The 23,104-nt window shown below is 50.7% G+C and overlaps 1 protein-coding gene across 1 annotated transcript in view; it reads right to left on the reverse strand.

Moving 5' to 3' along the window:
• ints6 (integrator complex subunit 6) overlaps positions 1–23,104 on the reverse strand; it is a 49,836-nt gene that overhangs the window by 5,234 nt on the left and 21,498 nt on the right. Inside the window, exons 6-16 of the mRNA XM_055910432.1 lie at positions 20,937–21,062; positions 16,658–16,800; positions 16,415–16,567; positions 12,954–13,086; positions 11,178–11,272; positions 10,207–10,317; positions 9,457–9,672; positions 6,706–6,829; positions 6,396–6,538; positions 5,068–5,269; positions 4,542–4,913 (exon numbers count right to left, since the gene is read on the reverse strand). Coding sequence (XP_055766407.1) covers positions 4,542–4,913; positions 5,068–5,269; positions 6,396–6,538; positions 6,706–6,829; positions 9,457–9,672; positions 10,207–10,317; positions 11,178–11,272; positions 12,954–13,086; positions 16,415–16,567; positions 16,658–16,800; positions 20,937–21,062 — 1,818 coding nt within the window. The remainder of the gene's footprint in view (positions 1–4,541; positions 4,914–5,067; positions 5,270–6,395; positions 6,539–6,705; positions 6,830–9,456; positions 9,673–10,206; positions 10,318–11,177; positions 11,273–12,953; positions 13,087–16,414; positions 16,568–16,657; positions 16,801–20,936; positions 21,063–23,104) is intronic.

Below are 23,104 nucleotides of genomic sequence, written 5' to 3' on the forward strand. Positions count from 1 at the left end.
TTCCCCCTTTCCCTGCAATGCCCACGTTTCCCCAATAGATGGCGCACTCAAAACACATTGACCGTTGTTGGAGTGGCGCGTATTTCTCTTTATTTCACTTTAATTTTCACTTCGTTTCACGTCACCATTAAGCCCTTCTGTGAAAATGAGCGGACCAAAGAGAAGGAAAGTGGACAGCGAATGCCGAGTGTTTAATAAGGAGTGGACAACAAAATACTTCTTCACTGAAGTCCGATCAACGGCTGTATGTCTGATATGCCAAGAAGCTGTTGCGGTTTTCAAAGAGTACAATATCAGCCGTCACTTTGCCACGAAGCATGCAAACTATGCTAGCAAGCAGTCAACACAAGAACGGGCGGCTACTGCTCAGAGGTTGGCAGCTAATTTACAGTCAACAGAACTTTTTTCACCGACAAACTGCAAGTCTCTTAAACTGAATGACTTTTACGCTTCACTTAACGAGACCGCGTTTCCAAACCTCCGGAGGACGCGCAGAAGATGCTGGTGTTGTTTGGTTCGACCTACGTGTGTGAGCAGACGTTTAGCGTCATGAAAATCAACAAAGCCCATCACAGATCCAAGTTAACTGACCAACACCTCAGATCTGTCCTGAGAATTGCCACAACAAAACTAACTCCAGACTTTGATGCACTGGCAAAAAAGGAAGACCAACAACACTGTTCCCACTGAAATGGTGAGTTTTTCTGCTGTGTTATGAAAAAATGCATATGGAAAGTTTGGAAGTGCGTCTTTTAATTAAGAGCAATGCGCATTTACGCACAGCAGCGGCACAGTAGCTTTATTAACACGCCGCACATCGCTCTTAATTTAAATTTAAATTTTCAGCTGCAGGTAGGATATTTAATACAGCCTATGTCTGTGTGCTTGGCAACGATACACGTGTACTGTTTGCGCGTGAAGGCGAGGGCGTCCGTGGCGAGTTTGTAGAGCGCGCGGTCAGGACAATCCATCCATGATTTTGCGGAGTTTAACACAAGTAGATATTATTGAGCTTGAGTATTTCGTTGTGTAATAATATGTTTTGAATGTTGAAAGTGATTCCATTTTTCAATAAATGTTGATTTCTTTAACTTTGCACCTTCGATTGAAACTTATTAAAAACAGACGCAATCTTGATAAATCACAGTGCGTATGTTATTTTAATCTTTTTACATTTCCTCATCCCGGTATCTGCGAAATAGTATGTAAATGCCATATCTTGCATATTCCTTGAGACAAATTTATTAACTGATAAGGGCTATTTTTCACATTTGAAAGACAGTTAATAAATTGGGTTGTAGTGTTCTTACTGTGCTATGAGGTTTGCACACACTACATTTAATGCTTTAGTATATCCGGCCCAAACACTCCCTCCAAATGCTCCTGGCCCGGCCCCTCTGTCAAATTTTAGAACCCATTGTGGCCCGCGAGTCAAAAAGTTTGCCCACCCCTGCTCTAGACATACAGGCCACAGATTACACAGCCAGTCTCTAGACATACAGGCCACAGATTACACAGCCAGTCTCTAGACATACAGGCCACAGATTACACAGCCAGTCTCTAGACATACAGGCCACCGATTACACAGCCAGTCTCTAGACATACAGGCCACCGATTACACAGCCAGTCTCTAGACATACAGGCCACCGATTACACAGCCAGTCTCTAGACATACAGGCCACAGATTACACAGCCAGTCTCTAGACATACAGGCCACAGATTACACAGCCAGTCTCTAGACATACAGGCCACAGATTACACAGCCAGTCTCTAGACATACAGGCCACAGATTACACAGCCTCCTCTAGACATACAGGCCACAGATTACACAGCCTCCTCTAGACATACAGGCCACAGATTACACAGCCTCCTCTAGACATACAGGCCACAGATTACACAGCCTCCTCTAGACATACAGGCCACAGATTACACAGCCTCCTCTAGACATACAGGCCACAGATTACACAGCCAGTCTCTAGACATACAGGCCACAGATTACACAGCCTCCTCTAGACATACAGGCCACAGATTACACAGCCAGTCTCTAGACATACAGGCCACAGATTACACAGCCAGTCTCTAGACATACAGGCCACAGATTACACAGCCAGTCTCCAGACATACAGGCCACAGATTACACAGCCTCCTCTAGACATACAGGCCACAGATTACACAGCCTCCTCTAGACATACAGGCCACAGATTACACAGTCAGTCTCTAGACATACAGGCCACAGATTACACAGCCAGTCTCTAGACATACAGGCCACAGATTACACAGCCAGTCTCTAGACATACAGGCCACAGATTACACAGCCAGTCTCTAGACATACAGGCCACAGATTACACAGCCAGTCTCTAGACATACAGGCCACAGATTACACAGCCTCCTCTAGACATACAGGCCACAGATTACACAGCCTCCTCTAGACATACAGGCCACAGATTACACAGCCTCCTCTAGACATACAGGCCACAGATTACACAGCCTCCTCTAGACATACAGGCCACAGATTACACAGCCTCCTCTAGACATACAGGCCACAGATTACACAGCCTCCTCTAGACATACAGGCCACAGATTACACAGCCAGTCTCTAGACATACAGGCCACAGATTACACAGCCTCCTCTAGACATACAGGCCACAGATTACACAGCCAGTCTCTAGACATACAGGCCACAGATTACACAGCCAGTCTCTAGACATACAGGCCACAGATTACACAGCCAGTCTCCAGACATACAGGCCACAGATTACACAGCCTCCTCTAGACATACAGGCCACAGATTACACAGCCTCCTCTAGACATACAGGCCACAGATTACACAGTCAGTCTCTAGACATACAGGCCACAGATTACACAGCCAGTCTCTAGACATACAGGCCACAGATTACACAGCCAGTCTCTAGACATACAGGCCACAGATTACACAGCCAGTCTCTAGACATACAGGCCACAGATTACACAGCCAGTCTCTAGACATACAGGCCACAGATTACACAGCCTCCTCTAGACATACAGGCCACAGATTACACAGCCAGTCTCCAGACATACAGGCCACAGATTACACAGCCTCCTCTAGACAAACAGGCCACAGATTACACAGCCAGTCTCTAGACATACAGGCCACAGATTACACAGCCAGTCTCCAGACATACAGGCCACAGATTACACAGCCAGTCTCTAGACATACAGGCCACAGATTACACAGCCAGTCTCTAGACATACAGGCCACAGATTACACAGCCAGTCTCTAGACATACAGGCCACAGATTACACAGCCTCCTCTAGACATACAGGCCACAGATTACACAGCCAGTCTCTAGACATACAGGCCACAGATTACACAGCCAGTCTCTAGACATACAGGCCACAGATTACACAGCCAGTCTCTAGACATACAGGCCACAGATTACACAGCCTCCTCTAGACATACAGGCCACAGATTACACAGCCAGTCTCCAGACATACAGGCCACAGATTACACAGCCTCCTCTAGACATACAGGCCACAGATTGCACAGCCAGTCTCTAGACATACAGGCCACAGATTGCACAGCCAGTCTCTAGACATACAGGCCACAGATTACACAGCCAGTCTCTAGACATACAGGCCACAGATTACACAGCCAGTCTCCAGACATACAGGCCACAGATTACACAGCCTCCTCTAGACATACAGGCCACAGATTACACAGCCTCTTCTAGACATACAGGCCACAGATTACACAGCCAGTCTCTAGACATACAGGCCACAGATTACACAGCCAGTCTCTAGACATACAGGCCACAGATTACACAGCCTCCTCTAGACATACAGGCCACAGATTACACAGCCTCCTCTAGACATACAGGCCACAGTTTACACAGCCAGTCTCCAGACATACAGGCCACAGATTACACAGCCTCCTCTAGACATACAGGCCACAGATTACACAGCCAGTCTCTAGACATACAGGCCACAGATTACACAGCCAGTCTCTAGACATACAGGCCACAGATTACACAGCCTCCTCTAGACATACAGGCCACAGATTACACAGCCAGTCTCTAGACATACAGGCCACAGATTACACAGCCAGTCTCTAGACATACAGGCCACAGATTACACAGCCAGTCTCTAGACATACAGGCCACAGATTACACAGCCAGTCTCTAGACATACAGGCCACAGATTACACAGCCAGTCTCTAGACATACAGGCCACAGATTACACAGCCTGTCTCTAGACATACAGGCCACAGATTACACAGCCTGTCTCTAGACATACAGGCCACAGATTACACAGCCAGTCTCTAGACATACAGGCCACAGATTACACAGCCAGTCTCTAGACATACAGGCCACAGATTACACAGCCAGTCTCTAGACATACAGGCCACAGATTACACAGCCAGTCTCTGGAAACATCTGGACCAGGACCAGTCGCTTCACCATAAAATAACAATTACATTTAAGTTAAGTTGTTGGGGGAAAAGTGAGGCAACTTCCTCTGGTTGCCGTGGCAGAGTGTGGGCATGGCGGCCCCTGGTTACGTACGTCTCCCGGGTTTCCGTATCTCCTTGGTGATGAGGGCTCGTAGTTCGGTGTTGACCTCCAGACTCTCGCTGTTCATCACCTTCTTCAGTTCCCCGGGGGAGGGGTACCGGGCCGGGCGCTGCTCCTCCACCACACCCCCAGTCTCTCCTCCATCCTCACTGCCCTCTGAGAGCTCCACCTCCCTGGGAAGCCCGTTCTCCTCCTCAATGTCCCCATCAGCATCATCCTCCATGCGGTTCTCTGGGCCGGGGCCGTCTAGAAGGGTTCCAGAGAGGATCTCTCCGGGTTGGACCGTTGTCCCGGTCTCACACGTCTCTGGGTTGTAGAGGTTCCCAAACACAGCCTCTGAGTCTGACTCACTCTGGTCGCTCTCTGTGAGGGGGGGGTCAGGGACCGTAATTCATAACTAACATGTACGGAACTAAAATACTGTCACTTTCTTTTACAGACTCATCAATTCAAATATTTTTAACACACAGGTGCACTGACAACAATGGCACAGAGCTTGTGTGAGTGAGTGTCTCACCAGCGAGGGGGGGTCTGAAGGGGCTGGCTGCAGGGCTGACCGGGGGCGAATAGGCTCTGCCGGGGCGCAGTAGAGGAGACATGCACCGCCGTCTCTTAGGACAACCACCCCCGATCCCGTGCATGTTGGAGTCACTCCCCGGACGCTTGCCCTTGTTCTGGGGACCCGTCACGAACTCGTCGGCCTCGTCGATCATCATCCCCTGGAGAAACAGCAACAGAAGACAGGATGAACAAACGGACTATACAACAACACTGTGCATTGTTACAGCCAAACCAACGGACATTTGTCCAGGAATGTGTCCGACTCATAACAGCCATCAATTAGGGATGTTTTCAAAAACAAATACAGAGTTTGTGAGGTTTTGACCAGCTGATTTCAGATACTCCTAAGTGGAAGAGAATGGTAGTGAGGCTGATTTCAGATACTCCTAAGTGGAAGAGAATGGTAGTGAGGCTGATTTCAGATACTCCTAAGTGGAAGAGAATGGTAGTGAGGCTGATTTCAGATACTCCTAAGTGGAAGAGAATGGTAGTGAGGCTGATTTCAGATACTCCTAAGTGGAAGAGAATGGACGTTTGGCTAATTTCAGATACTCCTAAGTGGAAGAGAATGGTAGTGAGGCTGATTTCAGATACTCCTAAGTGGAAGAGAATGGTAGTGAGGCTGATTTCAGATACTCCTAAGTGGAAGAGAATGGTAGTGAGGCTGATTTCAGATACTCCTAAGTGGAAGAGAATGGACGTTTGGCTAATTTCAGATACTCCTAAGTGGAAGAGAATGGTAGTGAGGCTGATTTCAGATACTCCTAAGTGGAAGAGGATGGTAGTGAGGCTGATTTCAGATACTCCTAAGTGGAAGAGAATGGTAGTGAGGCTGGTTTCAGATTCTCCTAAGTGGAAGAGAATGGTAGTGAGGCTGATTTCAGATACTCCTAAGTGGAAGAGAATGGTAGTGAGGCTGATTTCAGATACTCCTAAGTGGAAGAGAATGGTAGTGAGGCTGATTTCAGATACTCCTAAGTGGAAGAGAATGGTAGTGAGGCTGATTTCAGATACTCTTAAGTGGAAGAGAATGGTAGTGAGGCTGATTTCAGATACTCCTAAGTGGAAGAGAATGGTAGTGAGGCTGATTTCAGATACTCCTAAGTGGAAGAGAATGGTAGTGAGGCTGATTTCAGATACTCCTAAGTGGAAGAGAATGGTAGTGAGGCTGATTTCAGATACTCTTAAGTGGAGGAGGATGGTAGCGAGGCTGATTTCAGATACTCTTAAGTGGAGGAGGATGGTAGTGAGTGTGATTTCTGCAGGCAGACAGCCAGGTCCTACCTTCTTGTCCAGTTTGAAGGGGTTCCCGAAGGTGTGCAGGCGTTTGGGCTGTTCAGGGTCTGCGTCTCTGAGAGGTTGGGGAAGGGCTTTGAGGAAGTCCTGGTAGTTCCCCATCTGGGCGATGGGCACACTGTGCAGCTGGTCTGGACAGACAGGAGGACACAGGAAGACTTGGGCTCAAATTCAGTCTTAGTCTCGTCCTTAACAACTACAAACAACTGGTAGCGAGAATAATTCAACGCAAATTACAGTTTATTCTGGAACTGAATCACACACACACACATACACACACACACACACACACACACACCTGTGTCCTGTCCTCGGAGCAGACAGGTGGTGCTGAGCAGGTTCCTCCTCATGCGGCTCAGCTGATCCAGGAGGTGCATTCTGGGAATGTCGTAGGCGTTCCGGAAACCCTGAGGTTTCAGACTCTACACAGGGAACAGAACGGAAGAGCTGGTATCGTCACAGTAGATCAGAAAAGCAACACAATGAGGTAGTATCATATGAAACGGTACTACGGTAAGTCAGGGGGGGGTAGTATCATATGAAACGGTACTACAGTAAGTCAGGTTGGGGTAGTATCATATGAAACGGTACTACGGTAAGTCAGGGGGGGGGGGGGTAGTATCATATGAAACGGTACTACGGTAAGTCAGGGGGGGGGGGGGGTAGTATCATATGAAACGGTACTACGGTAAGTCAGGGGGGGGGTAGTATCATATGAAACGGTACTACAGTAAGTCAGGGGGGGGTAGTATCATATGAAACGGTACTACGGTAAGTCAGGGGGGGGGTAGTATCATATGAAACGGTACTACGGTAAGTCAGGGGGGGGTAGTATCATATGAAACGGTACTACAGTAAGTCAGGGGGGGGTAGTATCATATGAAACGGTACTACAGTAAGTCAGGGGGGGGTAGTATCATATGAAACGGTACTACGGTAAGTCAGGGGGGGGTAGTATCATATGAAACGGTACTACGGTAAGTCAGGGGGGGGGTAGTATCATATGAAACGGTACTACGGTAAGTCAGGGGGGGGTAGTATCATATGAAACGGTACTACGGTAAGTCAGGGGGGGTAGTATCATATGAAACAGTACTACGGTAAGTCAGGGGGGGGGGGGGGAGTATCATATGAAACGGTACTACGGTAAGTCAGGGGGGGGGGGGTAGTATCATATGAAACGGTACTACGGTAAGTCAGGGGGGGGGTAGTATCATATGAAACGGTACTACGGTAAGTCAGGGGGGGGGGGGGGGGGTAGTATCATATGAAACGGTACTACGGTAAGTCAGGGGGGGGTAGTATCATATGAAACGGTACTACGGTAAGTCAGGGGGGGGTAGTATCATATGAAACGGTACTACGGTAAGTCAGGGGGGGTAGTATCATATGAAACGGTACTACGGTAAGTCAGGGGGGGGTAGTATCATATGAAACGGTACTACGGTAAGTCAGGGGGGGGTAGTATCATATGAAACGGTACTACGGTAAGTCAGGGGGGGTAGTATCATATGAAACGGTACTACGGTAAGTCAGGGGGGGTAGTATCATATGAAACGGTACTACGGTAAGTCAGGGGGGGTAGTATCATATGAAACGGTACTACGGTAAGTCAGGGGGGGGGTAGTATCATATGAAACGGTACTACGGTAAGTCAGGGGGGGTAGTATCATATGAAACGGTACTACGGTAAGTCAGGGGGGGGGGGTTGTATCATATGAAACGGTACTACGGTAAGTCAGGGGGGGTAGTATCATATGAAACGGTACTACGGTAAGTCAGGGGGGGGGGGGGTAGTATCATATGAAACGGTACTACAGTAAGTCAGGGGGGGGGGGGGTAGTATCATATGAAACGGTACTACGGTAAGTCGGGGGGGGGGGGTAGTATCATATGAAACGGTACTACGGTAAGTCAGGGGGGGGGTAGTATCATATGAAACGGTACTACGGTAAGTCAGGGGGGGTAGTATCATATGAAACGGTACTACGGTAAGTCAGGGGGGGGGGTAGTATCATATGAAACGGTACTACGGTAAGTCAGGGGGGGGGGGTAGTATCATATGAAACGGTACTACGGTAAGTCAGGGGGGGGGGTAGTATCATATGAAACGGTACTACGGTAAGTCAGGGGGGGAAGTATCATATGAAACGGTACTACGGTAAGTCAGGGGGGGTAGTATCATATGAAACGGTACTACGGTAAGTCAGGGGGGGGGTAGTATCATATGAAACGGTACTACGGTAAGTCAGGGGGGGTAGTATCATATGAAACGGTACTACGGTAAGTCAGGGGGGGTAGTATCATATGAAACGGTACTACGGTAAGTCAGGGGGGGGGGTTGTATCATATGAAACGGTACTACGGTAAGTCAGGGGGGGTAGTATCATATGAAACGGTACTACGGTAAGTCAGGGGGGGGGGTAGTATCATATGAAACGGTACTACAGTAAGTCAGGGGGGGGGGGGGTAGTATCATATGAAGCGGTACTACGGTAAGTCGGGGGGGGGGGTAGTATCATATGAAACGGTACTACGGTAAGTCAGGGGGGGGTAGTATCATATGAAACGGTACTACGGTAAGTCAGGGGGGGTAGTATCATATGAAACGGTACTACGGTAAGTCAGGGGGGGGGGTAGTATCATATGAAACGGTACTATGGTAAGTCAGGGGGGGGGGTAGTATCATATGAAACGGTACTACGGTAAGTCAGGGGGGGAAGTATCATATGAAACGGTACTACGGTAAGTCAGGGGGGGGTAGTATCATATGAAACGGTACTACGGTAAGTCAGGGGGGGTAGTATCATATGAAACGGTACTACGGTTTTCTAAAATGTTGGTATCATAGCGATTTGGTGCTGTCGTATTACCTTGGTACCGGTGTACAGAGCAACATGATTACACGTAGACATACAAATATATAACAGTAACGTATACATCTGATCCACTTTACAGAGAATCATGGCTGATCTACACAGTATCTCTATGTGAACATCTCTAGAGATAACTCAAGCATCACAGCTAAGGGCTCTTCAGTGCTGCTGACCTTGTTGAGAGGAGCCAGCTGAAAGCCAGAGAACTCTTTAGAGTTGAGCTCCAGGGGCAGGGCGGCCGTCTCTCCTGTGATGCTGGCCAGAAGCTGAGTGAAGTCTCTACGCTGGGCCAGGGAGATGTCCCCACCGCGGTCACGCACCTTGATGCCACCCTCCGCTACCACCTTCTTAGCTACGGATGCTATCAGCCGCTCGTACTCGATCTTGGTCTGAGGAGAAGATGCATGGATGGTTATGGAAGGAAGAGTGAATGGAAACCAAGACAGTATGCACTCAGCAACAACACACACACACATGGAGAGACGGGACAGAGACGCACAGACGGGACAGAGACGGGACAGAGACACACAGACGGGACAGAGACACACAGACGGGACAGAGACACACAGACGGGACAGAGACACACAGACGGGACAGAGACACACAGACGGGACAGAGACGCACAGACGGGACAGAGACGCACAGACGGGACAGAGACGCACAGACGGGACAGAGACGCACAGACGGGACAGAGACGGGACAGAGACGCACAGACGGTACAGAGACGGGACAGAGACACACAGACGGGACAGAGACGCACAGACGGTACAGAGACGGGACAGAGACACACAGACGGTACAGAGACGGGACAGAGACACACAGACGGGACAGAGACGCACAGACGGGAGAGAGACACACAGACGAGACAGAGACACACAGACGGGAGAGAGACACACAGACACACACAAAGACAGACAGACTACCTGCTGGCTGAGCTTCTTAAGGTAGGACACCACACTGTAACTCAGACCATACTCCATGTTGTCGGCCAGGAGGTTAGGAGCTCCCATGATTCTTAGCGCCTTCCGGAGGGACTGCAGAAGAGTAGAGAAGGCATCATTAAGACCACACATTGCAACCAAAATACATAACGATGTCACCTAACTCCACGCTAGCGTCTAACGGTGGAAGTCAGGGGGGGAGTAGTACACAGCTTTGTACGAGATCTTCAGTTTCTTGGCAATTTCTCGCATGGAATAGCCTTAATTTCACAGAACAAGAATAGACTGACGAGTTTCAGAAGAAAGGTCTTTGTTTCTGCCCATTTTGAGCCTGTAATCGAACCCACAAATGCTGATACTCCAGATACTCAACTAGTCTAAAGAAGGCCAGTTTTATTGCTTCTTTAATCAGAACAACAGTTTTCAGCTGTGCTAACATAATTACAAAAGGGTTTTCTAATGATCAATTAGCCTTTTAAAATGATAAACTTGGATTAGCTGACACAACGTGCCATTGGAACACAGGAGTGATGTTTGCTGATAATAGGCCTCTGTACACCTATGTAGATATGTCATTCTTTATATTTTTTATTACAAAACAATCTGCCGTTTCCAGCTACATTAGTCATTTACAACGTCTATACTGTATTTCTGATCAATTTGATATTATTTGAAATCAACATTTTTTGGGGCTTTTCTTTCAAAAACAAGTACATTTCTAAATGACCCCAAACTTTTGAACGGTAGTGTATATATGTGTAAATATTTCTATTTTTCCTCAGGATTTTCAAAATTCTCTCGTGACCTTTTTTTGGGAACCTCTGAATTAGCCCCTAAACCATCTATCATTTTTCACTCCCTCAGCTTTGGGAGACTTGTGCATATGGCGTAGGTTGAACGTGATCACGTAACCGGGAGGGCCGAGGGGCTGGTTTGACATTCCGTTGACTTACCCCAATGTAATACGGAGGCATGGTCTTCAGGTAGTTCTCAAATGACTGACGCCATTTAATGGTGGGCTTGAACTTGTGCACCCGGATCAAGTCATCTGCAACAAATACAGAGCAGGCTTTAGGAGAGGTAGAGTGGGACCACTATGGCCAGAGACATGAATTATCATATTACCAGGTGTTTTACATATTGAACGTATTTGAGTATTTGCTTTGCTTTATCTTGGCCAGGTCGCAGTTGTAAATGAGAACTTGTTCTCAACTAGCCTACCTGGTTAAATAAAGGTGAAATAAAAAATAAATATGTGGGTATGCTGGCTTCACAAAATGAATTTCCATGTAAATGGACAATAAAGTATATTGTATCATAACCACTACTGCCCTCTGCTGGCTTGGTGGGGCAACGTGGTGCACTACATTAGGGCTCATGGGGACAGGGATGCCTTTCTAGACACGAGGGCAGGGCCCAGTTTCCCTGAACCATCTAAAAGGCTAAGTTCATTGTGAGAACCTTCGTAGTAGCGTCGTTAAATCTCTGCGCTGTTACCCACAACCAGTGTTAATAAAGTTGCACTTGAAAACACTCGTTACTTCCTGATTGCCTCAGACCACTCGGAGAACAGCTAAGTGCTTCGTTAGATGTGTTTTTTCTCTCTCCCTTCCGCGTCACTTTATATAAATGAGATCTCCTCTAAAAACGGACAAAATATGTTCATCAGTCTCTCTGTGACCATCGATAATTTCTCAACAAAGTTCAATAAAAAAAATACAAAAGTTAACGTTAACATTAGGACAGGGCCCAGGTCTTACCCAGTAGAGGCAGTACAACAGGGTAGTTAGAGTATTAGGACAGGGCCCAGGTCTTACCCAGTAGAGGCAGTACAACAGGGTAGTTAGAGCATTAGGACAGGGCCCAGGTCTTACCCAGTAGAGGCAGTACAACAGGGTAGTTAGAGCATTAGGACAGGGCCCAGGTCTTACCCAGTAGAGGCAGTACAACAGGGTAGTTAGCGTATTAGGACAGGGCCCAGGTCTTACCCAGTAGAGGCAGTACAACAGGGTAGTTAGAGCATTAGGACAGGGCCCAGGTCTTACCCAGTAGAGGCAGTACAACAGGGTAGTTAGAGTATTAGGACAGGGCCCAGGTCTTACCCAGTAGAGGCAGTACAACAGGGTAGTTAGAGCATTAGGACAGGGCCCAGGTCTTACCCAGTAGAGGCAGTACAACAGGGTAGTTAGAGTATTAGGACAGGGCCCAGGTCTTACCCAGTAGAGGCAGTACAACAGGGTAGTTAGAGCATTAGGACAGGGCCCAGGTCTTACCCAGTAGAGGCAGTACAACAGGGTAGTTAGAGTATTAGGACAGGGCCCAGGTCTTACCCAGTAGAGGCAGTACAACAGGGTAGTTAGAGCATTAGGACAGGGCCCAGGTCTTACCCAGTAGAGGCAGTACAACAGGGTAGTTAGAGTATTAGGACAGGGCCCAGGTCTTACCCAGTAGAGGCAGTACAACAGGGTAGTTAGCGCATTAGGACAGGGCCCAGGTCTTACCCAGTAGAGGCAGTACAACAGGGTAGTTATAGCATTAGGACAGGGCCCAGGTCTTACCCAGTAGAGGCAGTACAACAGGGTAGTTAGAGCATTAGGACAGGGCCCAGGTCTTACCCAGTAGAGGCAGTACAACAGGGTAGTTAGCGCATTAGGACAGGGCCCAGGTCTTACCCAGTAGAGGCAGTACAACAGGGTAGTTATAGCATTAGGACAGGGCCCAGGTCTTACCCAGTAGAGGCAGTACAACAGGGTAGTTGTAGGGCATGACGAAGAGGTTGACACAGTTGAGAGCCGTGCTGGCCTTCAGGTAGCCAAAGGGCTGGCCCAGGTCACTATACTTGGCACTGTTACTTACAAACACCTAGAGGATGAGGGAGGGGAACTGAGTGAGAGAACAAACAAGTACACCTTGTGTTGTGTATGGTGTGTCGTGTGTATTACTGTGTGTTGTGTAGTACTGGTTGTGTAGTGTAGTACTGGGTGTAGTACTGGGTGTGTAGTGTAGTACTGGGTGTAGTACTGGGTGTGTAGTGTAGTACTGGGTGTCTAGTGTAGTGTAGTACTGGGTGTCTAGTGTAGTACTGGGTGTCTAGTGTAGTACTGGGTGTCTAGTGTAGTACTGGGTGTCTAGTGTAGTACTGGGTGTCTAGTGTAGTACTGGGTGTCTAGTGTAGTACTGGGTGTCTAGTGTAGTACTGGGTGTCTAGTGTAGTACTGGGTGTCTAGTGTAGTACTGGGTGTCTAGTGTAGTACTGGGTGTCTAGTGTAGTACTGGGTGTCTAGTGTAGTACTGGGTGTCTAGTGTAGTACTGGGTGTCTAGTGTAGTACTGGGTGTCTAGTGTAGTACTGGGTGTCTAGTGTAGTACTGGGTGTCTAGTGTAGTACTGGGTGTCTAGTGTAGTACTGGGTGTCTAGTGTAGTACTGGGTGTCTAGTGTAGTACTGGGTGTCTAGTGTAGTACTGGGTGTCTAGTGTAGTACTGGGTGTCTAGTGTAGTACTGGGTGTCTAGTGTAGTACTGGGTGTCTAGTGTAGTGCTGGGTGTCTAGTGTAGTACTGGGTGTCTAGTGTAGTGCTGGGTGTAGTACTGTGTGTAGTGTAGTACTGGGTGTGTAGTGTAGTGCTGGGTGTGTAGTGTAGTGCTGGGTGTAGTACTGGGTGTGTAGTACTGGGTGTGTAGTGTAGTACTGGGTGTGTAGTGTAGTACTGGGTGTGTAGTGTAGTACTGGGTGTGTAGTGTAGTACTGGGTGTGTAGTGTAGTACTGGGTGTGTAGTGTAGTACTGGGTGTGTAGTGTAGTACTGGGTGTGTAGTGTAGTACTGGGTGTATAGTGTAGTACTGGGTGTATAGTGTAGTCCTGGGTGTGTAGTGTAGTCCTGGGTGTGTAGTGTAGTCCTGGGTGTGTAGTACTGTGTGTAGTACTGGGTGTGTAGTGTAGTACTGTGTGTGTAGTACTGTGTGTGTAGTACTGGGTGTGTAGTGTAGTACTGGGTGTGTAGTGTAGTACTGGATGTGTAGTGTAGTACTGGATGTGTAGTGTAGTACTGGGTGTGTAGTGTAGTACTGGGTGTGTAGTGTAGTACTGGGTGTAGTACTGGGTGTGTAGTGTAGTACTGGGTGTAGTACTGGGTGTGTAGTGTAGTACTGGGTGTAGTACTGGGTGTGTAGTGTAGTACTGGGTGTAGTACTGGGTGTGTAGTGTAGTACTGGGTGTAGTACTGGGTGTGTAGTGTAGTACTGGGTGTAGTACTGGGTGTGTAGTGTAGTACTGGGTGTAGTACTGGGTGTGTAGTGTAGTACTGGGTGTAGTACTGGGTGTGTAGTGTAGTACTGGGTGTAGTACTGGGTGTGTAGTGTAGTACTGGGTGTAGTACTGGGTGTGTAGTGTAGTACTGGGTGTAGTACTGGGTGTGTAGTGTAGTACTGGGTGTAGTACTGGGTGTGTAGTGTAGTACTGGGTGTAGTACTGGGTGTGTAGTGTAGTACTGGGTGTAGTACTGGGTGTGTAGTGTAGTACTGGGTGTGTAGTGTAGTACTGGGTGTGTAGTGTAGTACTGGGTGTGTAGTGTAGTACTGGGTGTGTAGTGTAGTACTGGGTGTGTAGTGTAGTACTGGGTGTAGTACTGGGTGTAGTACTGGGTGTAGTACTGGGTGTAGTACTGGGTGTAGTACTGGGTGTAGTACTGGGTGTAGTACTGGGTGTAGTACTGGGTGTAGTACTGGGTGTGTAGTGTAGTACTGGGTGTAGTACTGGGTGTGTAGTGTAGTACTGGGTGTAGTACTGGGTGTGTAGTGTAGTACTGGGTGTAGTACTGGGTGTGTAGTGTAGTACTGGGTGTAGTACTGGGTGTGTAGTGTAGTACTGGGTGTAGTACTGGGTGTGTAGTGTAGTACTGGGTGTAGTACTGGGTGTGTAGTGTAGTACTGGGTGTGTAGTGTAGTACTGGGTGTAGTACTGGGTGTGTAGTGTAGTACTGGGTGTAGTACTGGGTGTGTAGTGTAGTACTGGGTGTGTAGTGTAGTACTGGGTGTAGTACTGGGTGTGTAGTGTAGTACTGGGTGTAGTACTGGGTGTGTAGTGTAGTACTGGGTGTGTAGTGTAGTACTGGGTGTGTAGTGTAGTACTGGGTGTAGTACTGGGTGTGTAGTGTAGTACTGGGTGTAGTACTGGGTGTGTAGTGTAGTACTGGGTGTAGTACTGGGTGTGTAGTGTAGTACTGGGTGTAGTACTGGGTGTGTAGTGTAGTACTGGGTGTAGTACTGGGTGTGTAGTGTAGTACTGGGTGTAGTACTGGGTGTGTAGTGTAGTACTGGGTGTAGTACTGGGTGTGTAGTGTAGTACTGGGTGTAGTACTGGGTGTGTAGTGTAGTGCTGGGTGTGTAGTGTAGTGCTGGGTGTAGTACTGGGTGTGTAGTGTAGTACTGGGTGTGTAGTGTAGTACTGGGTGTAGTACTGGGTGTGTAGTGTAGTACTGGGTGTAGTACTGGGTGTGTGTAGTGTAGTACTGGGTGTGTAGTACTGGGTGTGTAGTGTAGTACTGGGTGTGTAGTGTAGTACTGGGTGTGTAGTGTAGTACTGGGTGTGTAGTGTAGTACTGGGTGTGTAGTGTAGTACTGGGTGTGTAGTGTAGTACTGGGTGTGTAGTGTAGTACTGGGTGTGTAGTGTAGTACTGGGTGTGTAGTGTAGTACTGGGTGTGTAGTGTAGTACTGGGTGTGTAGTGTAGTACTGGGTGTAGTACTGGGTGTGTAGTGTAGTACTGGGTGTAGTACTGGGTGTGTAGTGTAGTACTGGGTGTAGTACTGGGTGTGTGTAGTGTAGTACTGGGTGTAGTACTGGGTGTGTGTAGTGTAGTACTGGGTGTGTAGTACTGGGTGTGTAGTGTAGTACTGGGTGTGTAGTGTAGTACTGGGTGTCTAGTGTAGTACTGGGTGTGTAGTGTAGTACTGGGTGTGTAGTGTAGTACTGGGTGTAGTACTGGGTGTGTAGTGTAGTACTGGGTGTAGTACTGGGTGTGTGTAGTGTAGTACTGGGTGTGTAGTACTGGGTGTGTAGTGTAGTACTGGGTGTGTAGTGTAGTACTGGGTGTGTAGTGTAGTACTGGGTGTGTAGTGTAGTACTGGGTGTGTAGTGTAGTACTGGGTGTGTAGTGTAGTACTGGGTGTGTGTAGTGTATCACGTTGTGTACCTGCCAGCAGGTGTGAGGGGACTTCCTCTCCAGGATGTACTGTGTGAGAGGTGAAGGCTCCAGCTCGTACTTGTCAAAGGGAACCTTGTCAATCACCATGGGCTCCGAGTCCAGGCAGGAGAAACGCACGTGGGGGTGGGCCGAGCGAGGGGGCTGGGAGAGGGGGGGGGGGGACAGGAACATCAGAGAAAAACACACCAGTATGCACAGACACGAGCGTGTCAGACAGAGACACTCTCTTACCAGGGTGGGGGAGTTGGTGTCGGGCCAGAAGCCTTCAGGAATGGGCCAGTGTCCGATGGGCACACCCGTCTTGGGGTTGGGTCGTACGTAGATCAGCTTGTGGCAGCAGTGCCAGGACTGGGGGCCGGGCTTCAGGATCTCATCTGGACAGACAAAATAATGTGTGAAATAGAGGGAGGGGCTAGAGGAAGGTGCATAGGGAGGGGCTAGAGGATGGTGCATAGGGAGGGGCTAGAGGAAGGTGCATAGGGAGGGGCTAGAGGAAGGTGCATAGGGAGGGGCTAGAGGAAGGTGCATAGGGAGGGGCTAGAGGAAGGTGCATAGGGAGGGGCTAGAGGAAGGTGCATAGGGAGGGGCTAGAGGAAGGTGCATAGGGAGGGGCTAGAGGAAGGTGCATAGGGAGGGGCTAGAGGAAGGTGCATAGGGAGGGACTAGAGGATGGTGCATAGGGAGGGGCTAGAGGATGGTGCATAGGGAGGGGCTAGAGGAAGGTGCATGGGGAGGGGCTAGAGGAAGGTGCATGGGGAGGGGCTAGAGGAAGGTGCATGGGGAGGGGCTAGAGGAAGGTGCATAGGGAGGGGCTAGAGGAAGGTGCATAGGGAGGGGCTAGAGGAAGGTGCATAGGGAGGGGCTAGAGGAAGGTGCATAGGGAGGGGCTAGAGGAAGGTGCATAGGGAGGGGCTAGAGGAAGGTGCATAGGGAGGGGCTAGAGGAAGGTGCATAGGGAGGGGCTAGAGGAAGGTGCATAGGGAGGGGCTAGAGGAAGGTGCATAGGGAGGGGCTAGAGGAAGGTGCATAGGGAGGGGCTAGAGGAAGGTGCATAGGGAGGGACTAGAGGATGGTGCATAGGGAGGGGCTAGAGGATGGTGCATAGGGAGGGGCTAGAGGAAGGTGCATGGGGAGGGGCTAGAGGAAGGTGCATAGGGAGGGGCTAGAGGAAGGTGCATAGGGAGGGGCTAGAGGAAGGTGCATAGGGAGGGGCTAGAGGAAGGTGCATAGGGAGGGGCTAGAGGAAGGTGCATAGGGAGGGACTAGAGGATGGTGCATAGGGAGGGGCTAGAGGATGGTGCATAGGGAGGGGCTAGAGGAAGGTGCATGGGGAGGGGCTAGAGGAAGGTGCATAGGGAGGGGCTAGAGGAAGGTGCATAGGGAGGGGCTAGAGGAAGGTGCATGGGGAGGGGCTAGAGGAAGGTGCATAGGGAGGGGCTAGAGGAAGGTGCATAGGGAGGGGCTAGAGGAAGGTGCATAGGGAGGGGCTAGAGGAAGGTGCATAGGGAGGGGCTAGAGGAAGGTGCATAGGGAGGGGCTAGAGGAAGGTGCATAGGGAGGGGCTAGAGGAAGGTGCATAGGGAGGGGCTAGAGGATGGTGCATAGGGAGGGGCTAGAGGAAGGTGCATGGGGAGGGGCTAGAGGAAGGTGCATAGGGAGGGGCTAGAGGAAGGTGCATAGGGAGGGGCTAGAGGAAGGTGCATAGGGAGGGGCTAGAGGAAGGTGCATAGGGAGGGGCTAGAGGAAGGTGCATAGGGAGGGGCTAGAGGAAGGTGCATAGGGAGGGGCTAGAGGAAGGTGCATAGGGAGGGGCTAGAGGAAGGTGCATAGGGAGGGGCTAGAGGAAGGTGCATAGGGAGGGGCTAGAGGAAGGTGCATAGGGAGGGGCTAGAGGATGGTGCATAGGGAGGGGCTAGAGGAAGGTGCATAGGGAGGGGCTAGAGGAAGGTGCATAGGGAGGGGCTAGAGGATGGGGGGGGGGGGCACACAAAAAAAACAATTTAGTTCTAGTCTGGTCCCATCGCTGCAACTCCCGTACGGACTCGGGAAAGGCGAAGGTCGAGAACCGTGCGTCCTACGAAACACGACCCAGCAGAGCCGCACTGCCGCTTGACACAATGGCCGCTTAACCCGGAAGCAAGCCGCACCAATGTGTCCGAGGAAACACAGCACACCTGGTGACCGTGTCAGCGTGCACTGCGCCCAGCCCGCCAAAGGAGTCGCAAGAGCGCGACGGGACAAAGAAATCTCGGCCTGCCAAACGCTCTCCTAACCCGGATGAAGCTGGGCCAATTGTGCGCCGCCTCATGGGTCTCCCAGTCACTGCCAGCTGCGTCACAGCCTGGGATCGAACTCGGGTCTGTAGTGACGCCTCTAGCACTTCGATGCAGTGCCTTAGAGCGTTGCACCACTCGGGAGGCCCCCGTAAATTGATTTTAACAAACAATTGGTCCCCTAAAAAATGTGGCCCACCGTTGAATGTAAAAATCCCGATGTGGCCTCGAGCCAAAAAGTTTGCCAACACCTGGGCTAGAGGCTAGGGGACCAGGTGTGGGGAGGTGGTAGAGGCTAGGGGACCGTGTGTAGGGAGGCGGTAGAGGCTAGGGGACCGTGTGTAGGGAGGCGGTAGAGGCTAGGGGGACAGTGTGTTGATGAGGCGGTAGAGGCTAGGGGGCAGTGTGTAGGGAGGCGGTAGAGGCTAGGGGGACAGTGTGTAGGGAGGCGGTAGAGGCTAGGGGGACAGTGTGTAGGGAGGCGGTAGAGGCTAGGGGACAGTGTGTAGGGAGGCGGTAGAGGCTAGGGGACAGTGTGTAGGGAGGCGGTAGAGGCTAGGGGGACCTCGTGCAGGGAGGCGGTAGAGGCTAGGGGGACCTCGTGCAGGGAGGCGGTAGAGGCTAGGGGGACCTCGTGCAGGGAGGCGGTAGAGGCTAGGGGGACCGTGTGTAGGGAGGCGGTAGAGGCTAGGGGGACAGTGTGTAGGGAGGCGGTAGAGGCTAGGGGGCAGTGTGTAGGGAGGCGGTAGAGGCTAGGGGACCGTGTGTAGGGAGGCGGTAGAGGCTAGGGGACCGTGTGTAGGGAGACGGTAGAGGCTAGGGGACAGTGTGTAGGGAGGCGGTAGAGGCTAGGGGACAGTGTGTAGGGAGACGGTAGAGGCTAGGGGACAGTGTGTAGGGAGGCGGTAGAGGCTAGGGGGACAGTGTGTAGGGAGACGGTAGAGGCTAGGGGACAGTGTGTAGGGAGGCGGTAGAGGCTAGGGGGACAGTGTGTAGGGAGGCGGTAGAGGCTAGGGGACAGTGTGTAGGGAGGCGGTAGAGGCTAGGGGACCGTGTGTAGGGAGACGGTAGAGGCTAGGGGACAGTGTGTAGGGAGGCGGTAGAGGCTAGGGGGACAGTGTGTAGGGAGGCGGTAGAGGCTAGGGGGACAGTGTGTAGGGAGGCGGTAGAGGCTAGGGGACAGTGTGTAGGGAGGCGGTAGAGGCTAGGGGACAGTGTGTAGGGAGGCGGTAGAGGCTAGGGGACAGTGTGTAGGGAGGCGGTAGAGGCTAGGGGACAGTGTGTAGGGAGGCGGTAGAGGCTAGGGGGACAGTGTGTAGGGAGGCGGTAGAGGCTAGGGGACAGTGTGTAGGGAGGCGGTAGAGGCTAGGGGACAGTGTGTAGGGAGGCGTTAGAGGCTGGGGGACCGTGTGTAGGGAGGCGGTAGAGGCTAGGGGGACCGTGTGTAGGGAGGCGGTAGAGGCTAGGGGGACAGTGTGTAGGGAGGCGGTAGAGGCTAGGGGGACAGTGTGTAGGGAGGCGGTAGAGGCTAGGGGGACAGTGTGTAGGGAGGCGGTAGAGGCTAGGGGGACAGTGTGTAGGGAGGCGGTAGAGGCTAGGGGACAGTGTGTAGGGAGGCGGTAGAGGCTAGGGGACAGTGTGTAGGGAGGCGGTAGAGGCTAGGGGACAGTGTGTAGGGAGGCGGTAGAGGCTAGGGGACAGTGTGTAGGGAGGCGGTAGAGGCTAGGGGACAGTGTGTAGGGAGGCGGTAGAGGCTAGGGGACAGTGTGTAGGGAGGCGGTAGAGGCTAGGGGACAGTGTGTAGGGAGGCGGTAGAGGCTAGGGGGACCTCGTGCAGGGAGGCGGTAGAGGCTAGGGGGACCTCGTGCAGGGAGGCGGTAGAGGCTAGGGGGACCTCGTGCAGGGAGGCGGTAGAGGCTAGGGGGACCTCGTGCAGGGAGGCGGTAGAGGCTAGGGGGACCGTGTGTAGGGAGGCGGTAGAGGCTAGGGGGACAGTGTGTAGGGAGGCGGTAGAGGCTAGGGGACAGTGTGTAGGGAGGCGGTAGAGGCTAGGGGACAGTGTGTAGGGAGGCGGTAGAGGCTAGGGGACCGTGTGTAGGGAGGCGGTAGAGGCTAGGGGACCGTGTGTAGGGAGGCGGTAGAGGCTAGGGAACAGTGTGTAGGGAGGCGGTAGAGGCTAGGGGGACAGTGTTTAGGGAGGCGGTAGAGGCTAGGGGGACATTAAAGGACTGTCTCACCCTCTCCAGGAGGGGGGTCCGGGCCTGTCTTCTCAAAGTTGATGACCACTCCACTCTGGATCTTTTGCAGTAGAGACTCCAGACACTGGTTCAACATGCGCTGGGAGAACACACTGTAGGAGCGACCTAGGAGACAAGCACTTTTACATTAGATTACACTCACCCACTGTTCACCAACACACACACACACACACACACACACACACACCCTCAATAACCAGAGCCATTTTGTGAATCAGCAGTAATGGGCAGTATGTAGTCTCTCAGTAGTAGTAGCAGCATGTAGAGTCCCAGTAGTAGTAGTAGCATGTAGAGTCCCAGTAGTAGTAGTAGCAGCATGTAGAGTCCCAGTAGTAGCAGCATGTAGAGTCCCAATAGTAGCAGCATGTAGAGTCCCAGTAGTAGCAGCATGTAGAGTCCCAGTAGTAGCAGCATGTAGAGTCCCAGTAGTAGTAGTAGCATGTAGAGTCCCAGTAGTAGTAGTAGCATGTAGAGTCCCAGTAGTAGTAGTAGCATGTAGAGTCCCAGTAGTAGTAGTAGCAGCATGTAGAGTCCCAGTAGTAGTAGTAGCAGCATGTAGAGTCCCAGTAGTAGCAGCATGTAGAGTCCCAGTAGTAGTAGCATGTAGAGTCCCAGTAGTAGTAGCATGTAGAGTCCCAGTAGTAGTAGCATGTAGAGTCCCAGTAGTAGTAGCAGCATGTAGAGTCCCAGTAGTAGTAGCAGCATGTAGAGTCCCAGTAGTAGTAGCAGCATGTAGAGTCCCAGTAGTAGTAGCAGCATGTAGAGTCCCAGTAGTAGTAGCAGCATGTAGAGTCCCAGTAGTAGTAGCAGCATGTAGAGTCCCAGTAGTAGTAGCAGCATGTAGAGTCCCAGTAGTAGTAGCAGCATGTAGAGTCCCAGAAGTAGTAGCAGCATGTAGAGTCCCAGTAGTAGTAGCAGCATGTAGAGTCCCAGTAGTAGTAGCAGCATGTAGAGTCCCAGTAGTAGCAGCATGTAGAGTCCCAGTAGTAGTAGCATGTAGAGTCCCAGTAGTAGTAGCAGCATGTAGAGTCCCAGTAGTAGTAGCAGCATGTAGAGTCCCAGTAGTAGTAGCATGTAGAGTCCCAGTAGTAGTAGCAGCATGTAGAGTCCCAGTAGTAGTAGCAGCATGTAGAGTCCCAGTAGTAGTAGTAGCATGTAGAGTCCCAGTAGTAGTAGCAGCATGTAGAGTCCCAGTAGTAGCAGCATGTAGAGTCCCAGTAGTAGTAGCAGCATGTAGAGTCCCAGTAGTAGTAGCAGCATGTAGAGTCCCAGTAGTAGTAGCAGCATGTAGAGTCCCAGTAGAAGTAGCAGCATGTAGAGTCCCAGTAGAAGTAGCAGCATGTAGAGTCCCAGTAGTAGTAGCAGCATGTAGAGTCCCAGTAGTAGTAGCAGCATGTAGAGTCCCAGTAGTAGTAGCAGCATGTAGAGTCCCAGTAGTAGTAGCAGCATGTAGAGTCCCAGTAGTAGTAGCAGCATGTAGAGTCCCAGTAGTAGTAGCAGCATGTAGAGTCCCAGTAGTAGTAGCAGCATGTAGAGTCCCAGTAGTAGTAGCAGCATGTAGAGTCCCAGTAGTAGTAGCAGCATGTAGAGTCCCAGTAGTAGTAGCAGCATGTAGAGTCCCAGTAGTAGTAGCAGCATGTAGAGTCCCAGTAGTAGCAGCATGTAGAGTCCCAGTAGTAGCAGCATGTAGAGTCCCAGTAGTAGCAGCATGTAGAGTCCCAGTAGTAGTAGTAGCAGCATGTAGAGTCCCAGTAGTAGCAGCATGTAGAGTCCCAGTAGTAGCAGCATGTAGAGTCCCAGTAGTAGCAGCATGTAGAGTCCCAGTAGTAGCAGCATGTAGAGTCCCAGTAGTAGCAGCATGTAGAGTCCCAGTAGTAGCAGCATGTAGAGTCCCAGTAGTAGCAGCATGTAGAGTCCCAGTAGTAGCAGTAGTAGCAGCAGTTGAAGCCATTGCCCATCTGACCCATGTGGCATTGAGCAGAAAGCCTGACTTCATAATCTTGACCTCCATTAGCACTTTTCACTCACTGTGTCCTATTCACCAGGGTGCACTATCACCAGAACTCACATGCCCACAACCCCCCTGGCTATTGGCCCATCACCACTACACTGTCGGTCACAGTAGGCTCAGGTTAGGAGGTGCTGGC

This window comes from Salvelinus fontinalis, unplaced genomic scaffold (assembly GCF_029448725.1).
Source record: "Salvelinus fontinalis isolate EN_2023a unplaced genomic scaffold, ASM2944872v1 scaffold_0009, whole genome shotgun sequence".
Classification (NCBI taxonomy): Eukaryota; Metazoa; Chordata; class Actinopteri; order Salmoniformes; family Salmonidae; genus Salvelinus; species Salvelinus fontinalis.